General features: G+C 51.4%; 1 protein-coding gene across 1 annotated transcript in view; it reads right to left on the reverse strand.

Moving 5' to 3' along the window:
* Positions 1–6,077, reverse strand: part of Ncan (neurocan) — a 26,352-nt gene extending 20,275 nt beyond the window's left edge. The window contains exons 1-3 of the mRNA XM_021170711.2: positions 5,972–6,077; positions 1,796–1,875; positions 203–601 (exon numbers count right to left, since the gene is read on the reverse strand). Coding sequence (XP_021026370.1) covers positions 203–601; positions 1,796–1,868 — 472 coding nt within the window. The 5' untranslated portion in view covers positions 1,869–1,875; positions 5,972–6,077. The remainder of the gene's footprint in view (positions 1–202; positions 602–1,795; positions 1,876–5,971) is intronic.
* Positions 6,078–6,809: the final 732 nt, after the last annotated feature.

Consider the following 6,809-nt stretch of genomic DNA (forward strand, 5'->3'; position numbering starts at 1 on the left):
TCTTTCTTTCTTTCTTTCTTTCTTTCTTTCTTTCTTTCTTCCTTCCTTCCTTCCTTCCTTCCTTCCTTCCTTCCTTCCTTTCTTTCTTTCTTAGAATTTCCCGATTCTTGGGGCCCTTTCTCTCAGCCTCAACCCTTCCCCCTTCATTCTTGGTCCCTCCCCTTTCATATCTGACCACGTCCATTACCTGCCCCCAACTCACCTGTCACTTCCAGGGTTACCAGGTCCTGCTCATCTTCGATACCCTTTACCACTTGGCAGCGATACAGCCCAGAGTCGCTTGCTCGAAGTGGCCCCAGCAGAAGGGTAGCATTGGCTCTGTGCCGGGGGTAAGCAGGCAATGACACCCGTCCCTGCCAGCCCTTGGCCACACGCACCACGTTGTCTTTGGCCACCAAGATTGGCAAATCCTGTCGCTGGCCTGATGCAGTCTGAACCTTAGTCCACTTGATCCGAGGAATGTCTCGCAGGGTGCTTAGCCGTGGTTGCAGGGTAAAGAAGCAGGGCAGGGCCACTAGCTCTGCCAGGGCAGCACGGACGGGTCCTGACCCCGACTTCAGCATGCGAAGCCCCTTTTCCGTGGCGGTGGAGTCCTGTGTGTCTGGGGTGGAGAGAGAGGACCTGAGTCAGAGGCAGGGGCAGGCACTAACATTTCTTGCTTTAGTGAGGTTTTTCTTCTTCTTCTTTTTTCTTTCCTTAATACTTTGTTTCCTCTTTTGAGAAAGTGTCTTACTATATAGTCCTGGCTGTCCTGGAACTCAAATAACAAAACTCATATATAGATTAGGCTGGCCTCAGACTCACAGAGATCCTCCTGCCTCTGCCTCCCCAGTGCTGGGATTCAAGGCCTGGGCCACTACACTCAGCTTCATTAACACCTCTTTATAGAGAGATCAAGGCCAGAGAGGCCAGACTGCCCACACAATGTCACTGTGCAAAGGGACCATTTATGGTTCTCCTTCATATGGTAGTAAATTCCAAAGGCTTCATATATGGGTAAACTATGATGTAATCACGGGCTTGCCATGTGGCCCCGAACAACTCACTTTCCTTCTCTGAGCCTCAAAAGTTAAGTCAAGAGGCAGACACTGGAAGCAGTGATTGTGGGGTATTTGCAGACACCGGAAACCAACTTTGTGAGTTTTTTTTTTTCCCTTTCTTTCTTCTATTTTCAGTCAGGGTCTTGTGTAGCACGGGTGGGCCTCCAACTTTATAACCAAGGATGACCTTGCACTTATAATGCTCCTGGTCTACCTCCCAAGGGCTGGGATTACAGGCATTTGCTACTACGTCCTGTGAGGGCAATAAAGTCACTGAGCTTCTGCAATGGAAATGTCTCCTTGTAGGACATTGGGGAAACTGAAGATCAGAAGAACAAATATTCTTGCCTACAGCCACAGAGAAACTCAGTAAGGAATTCATAAAGTCCGACTCCTGACCACCACTGGGGAGACTCCAGGAGAGACACAAAGATCTTCTTTCCCTTGTCCTGCCCATGGCAGACATCAGCAATCAACCCCTGTGTTATTGTCTCTGTCTCCCACCCTTTTTTTTTTTCCAGATCAGTTCAGCAGAAGACAGTGAGAGGTGGGAACCTCCACTGCTGGTTAGAACTAAAAATAACCTCTCAGGTATCTTGTTCTCTTTCGATTGTTCAAAGACTGGTTTCAGCTATTCTTGTTTTATATTGTAGACCCAGCTAGAGAAGCAGCAGAAAAAGGTTCTAGCATGAAAAGTCTTGCCCCGTCCCGCTGACCCACAACTATGACGTCGACTGAGATGACTCCCCACTCACCCTGATCCCCAGCCACTAGGAGAAGCAGCCACAGCAGCAGGAGGCCTGAGGCCCACACAGATCCGGCTCCCATACTGGAGCTAGGAGCAAAGGAGAGGAAGGGAAGGTGAGTCGTGGCACCCCCAAGACATTCAACATGGAGGAACCAGACAGTCCCAGGAAGAATTAGAGCCAGAACTCATAAAGGCCAGCATGTTGCTGAAGGAACATGCCACAGAGGAAGGGAAGCAGGGGCCAAGCAGGATATGTACCCAGAGAGAGCATTTCATTTCACAATCAAGCAGTGAGGCCAGGGTGCGGCTTAGTGGTGCCACATCTGCTCAACTCACAGGGGACCCTGGGTTCTGGCCCCAGCACCTCCCAGGTTTTCATAGCCTTAGGTTCTGTTCCCAGCCCTTGCCACACTCCTGTGGGGCCCCCAGTTCTAGCCTCAGACTCCAGAACCCACTGAGCATCTTCAAGGACCAGACTGCAGTCCTGCACAGCACTCTATGCGGGTTTGGTGACTCACTCTCATGGTCCCACATCTCAGCCCTGGAGCAGTGGAGGCAGTTTCAGCCCAACCTGATGAGCACAGCAAGTCCTATGCTATGCCTCTGCCTCTTCCTTGCTGTGTGGTTTTAGGCAAGTAGCATAGCTTCTCTGCCTCTCTTTCCTTATGGGTCAGATGAGGACAACAGATGACTAGAAGGGATGGATGACTGAACTTACACACAATGATTTGAGCAACTTGGCTTGAAGGAGAACATTTTAGCTGTGGCTAATATTGTCACTAAACTTTGCACTGCCAAGTCTGAAGTCCTGCTTTTCAAGTCAGCTTCCACAATCAGATTGGGAGCTCCCAAGGGAAGCAGTGGGTCCCCAGGCCCTCCCCCAAGCCCAGTACTCCCAACATATGTGGCTTCCTCTGCCCTGGGGCTATCCCCTCCATAGGGGCCATGACCCATTTGGCATACAGTAGGCAGTTACTGAGTACTTACTATGAGCAAGGTCTACCTCAGGTGCCTGAAATATATTTATTACAAGGATTCGACAAAACTTTGCCCCTCTCTCAACTCCGGCCTCATACAGGGGTTCAAAGAGGTCAGGAGAAAGAGAGTCTGAGGGCCACCTGCAAATCTGCCCTTTAGCCTATGGAAGTAGAGCAAGCCTTGTGGTGGGGCCTCTAGAGGCCTTGAAGAGCTCAGTTCCCTTCAGCCCTCCCTGTTTTTACAAACGCTAAAGGCTAGGCCCGTCGACGATCTGTCCTTGGTGCTGAACTCTGAGGAGTATTGCCGGGGCTCTGAGCACAACCTGCCTCTGAACCCAGAGAGGGCTCGCTTTTTGCTTTGGGTTGCAGAGCAGAGCACAAGCTACCAACTTGTAAATTAAATGCCACAGACTCTAATGCCAATCCAGGCCGCCTCTGTTTCTTCATTTTGGAACCCCAAGCCAGTGTGGGGTACCCTAGTGCCTACGATCACTCCATTTTAGGAGGGATAAAAACCAGAAAATGTGTTCTCTCATTCTTTCTTCCTCCCCTCCCCTCTCCACATAATTGAGTTCAGCTGGATATTGTGGCCAAAGTCTGTCATCTTATCTTAGCACTTGGAAGGTGGAGGTAGGATGATCAAGGGTTTGAACTTCATTTTAAGTTTGAAGTCTGCCTGTACTATATAAGACCTAGCCTCAAAAAAAAGAAAAAGAGAGAGAGAGAGAGAGAGAGATAGAGAGAGAGAGAGAGAAGAAAAGTGGAAAAAGAAAGAAAAGAAAAGGAAATTAAAAAAAAATCCAGCTGGGTGTGATGGCGCACCCCTTTAATCCCAGGTCTGGGGAAGCAGAGACAGGTGGACCTCTGAGTTGGAGACCAGTCTGTTTTACAGAATTTCTATAGGACAGCCAGAGCTACACAGAGAAATGCTGTCTCTTTCCTCCCCTCAAAAGGAAAAATAAAAAAATTCATGTCCATGTCACACTCTATTACCCACCATGCAGCTCTGCCCCAGTGGCCCTGTTGCCCCATGCTTCAGCTTCCCCACCTGTAAAATGAGCCTCATTTAGCACAAACCCTCTGAAATCATCAGGGAGGAATGAGCTAAGACTTATGATATATCACCTTTAAAAACAGCTCTTTGTACACAAAGCCTTGGGAACACACTAAAAATACCCGAAGGTAGCCCAACACGGTGACAGACTCTTATGTCAGTTTTGTGCTCCTCACACCCCAAACACCACCCCTCCTCCCCATCACATCCTCACACCCGCACACGCTTCTCTTAAAATACTTCCTCTCCTGGGCCACCAGAGGCAAGTGGCAGCTTTTAGGCTGAGGTTTGGGCCCACCCCCTCATGAATGATGCATTAGCCTCATGTATATGCAAGCAGGGGCCTGCAGGGAAGAGGGCAAGCACATTCACAAGCTCCAGTGTGTTTGTACCCCTGTTCCGTTCCCACCCCCACCCTGCCTCTCGTCTCTCCACTGAGTTGGAGTTGGGCACTTGTTATCTAGTGTCACTGGATGTGTGACGGTGTGCATCTGTGGTGCTGTGTCTGGGCGAGGGTATGTCTATGTCGGCACCCTGTGATGTGGGTGCATCAGCTCCAGAAGGATTTCTGGTCCCAGGGGTGGGGGTGGGGGCGAGGAAAGCCATACGCATGTATGCACACGCACTTGCACACACTGAGGGTTCCTGGCCTGAGACTCGCACTGGATTTGTGTGCATGAGTGTAGAACACTGGAGAAGAAAGGAAGCCAAGCTGAGGACCTCCACCCCGGCCTCTGCGCCCACTGTGGCTCCTCAGGCTTGCACTCCTATGCTCTGAGTCCCCTTTCCCTATTCACAAGACACACCCCAGGAGAGACACACACAGAGACTTCCAGGGACATTAACAAAGGAACCATGCCTGTGTTGACGGGGTAGGCTGCGCGACCTCTACACAAAGACACCCACAATCTGGAGCCCTCTGCTGAAGCCCCTAACGAATCGTTCACCAGGTCTGGCTCCTCCCACAGGCTGCCACACCAGCCCTGGGATGCATGTGGTCTTGGTGACCGATGCAGGGCCACTGGTAATGTGGCCCCAGCATAGTTTTGTAACAAAAGACACTGTTAGCAGTTATATCAGTCACCGGAGACCCTAGACATGCCTCTCCTCATAGCTCGTTGACACACAAAGACCCCCGATTCCTGGGGTGAAAACCTTCCCTGTCTCCCTGTAGGGACGTCCAGGGATCACCGAGACTGCCAGAGTCTGGGACGGCACAATGTATGAATTCATACCTTCCTAACTGGTCCCCACATGTCACCCATCCTGGACTGCCTCAGCCTGGTTTCATCCCAAACACACTTAGAATGAACAAAGCCACACTGTGGTGTATGCACGGGGGTCACTCCTATACCCAAGCACTGGGTCCCTTCCCTTCTACCACCTGATCATCCAAAGAGAGTTTTAAAATTCACCATACAGGTAGACTGGGGGTGAAGCACTGGGGTGGAGAGCTGAGATTACGTGGAGATGTGAGGCATCTGGGGGGTCCTTTCCCTTCACAGGGTCCATCCAGGTCCTGAACATCCATCTTGGGGCACAGCAGAACCCACACCCAGCATTAGCCAGGACAGTAAACATGCTCACTGGGAAAAGGGACTGCACCCAACTCCTATCTGTTAGAAAACCAGGGTGACTCGTAGGATGGGTGCCTGAGCCTCCTTCTCAGCTCAGGATGCAGTAAGAGGACAGAGACCTGTCTGACTTCCTTTCCCAGGGAAGGGACTCTGCTACACACACTCTTAAATTGGGGGACCCTCTCCCCACCACAGCCTTCCATTCATGTGTAAATTGGAGGTCCCCATTTCAAGTTCCCAGCTTGTCTCAGCTATGAGCAGGATTCCCTTGTCTTTATTCCAAACTCGGGGTACCCCTCCCCTAGCCCTAGCTTTCAGCACCTCCTGCTTGATCCAGAGAACTATATGCAGCCAGGGATCCTCCCTACCAGGGATGGGAAAGTCTTTTCATTCAAGACTCCTTTCCATTCCCAACACCCCTAAGGCCGCCCCTCATGCACTCAGGCCCCCCAAACTTGGTTCCCCTCCCCCATCGTTCCCTGCCCATTTTCATCGAGGGGGGCTTCCCCTTCATTCTGGTCAGTCCTCCCCAAGCCCTATTTTTTGTTACCCCCCTCCTTCCGGCCCCCCCACACCTGGCTCCTTAGCGCGGACACATCCCCACGGTTCCGGGCACAAAGGACGCGACGCCCCGCTCCCGGTGTTTCTTCAGCCCTAGAGCCCAGGCGCTCAGCACGCCAGGCGCAGCTTCCTCACTTATAAAGGAGCACAGGAATGCTCTGCGCATGTGCAGCCCCTGGCCTTCAGCTGGCTTGCCTGAGATTCCTTTCACGTCTGTCCGGACACAGTCCAGGGGCTGGCTACACCTGACTCCGCCCCCCTTCTCTTTGAGCTCTTAGGGACCCCATTAAATGGCCCCAGTATGCCTCATGAGGCCGCCTGCTCCAAATTACAGGTGGGAAAACTGAGCCCCATGGATGTAAGAGTGTTTGCCAAGGTCACTCAGAAGGAAAGGGTAGAGTGGGGATTCAAACCCGAATCTCCAAGGTTCCAAAGACAGTTAACCATTCCTAGAACAGAAATGGGCTCGGAGGAGCCACTGGGTCACACAGCTACCAAAAGTCACCAAGGAGCCCGTGAGATGACAGTAATAGTCTTTGCTCAGCAGTAAATGTTTGCTGCCAAGCTCAAGGACCCGAGTTCAATCCCTGTGACCCACAGGGTGGATGGAGAGACGTGACTCCTGCAACTTTTCCTCTGACCTCCACAACCCCACACCAAATAAGTAAATGTGATAGAAAATGTTAAATCGGGCTGGTGAGATGGCTCAGTGGGTAAGAGCACCCGATTGCTCTTCCGAAGGTCCAGAGTTCAAGTCCCAGCAACCACATGGTGGCTCACAACCATCCGTAACGAGATCTGGCGCCCTCTTCTGGAGTGTCTGAAGACAGCTACAGTGTACTTATATATAAT

The sequence above is a fragment of the Mus caroli genome, chromosome 8, assembly GCF_900094665.2.
Source record: "Mus caroli chromosome 8, CAROLI_EIJ_v1.1, whole genome shotgun sequence".
Taxonomy (NCBI): domain Eukaryota; kingdom Metazoa; phylum Chordata; class Mammalia; order Rodentia; family Muridae; genus Mus; species Mus caroli.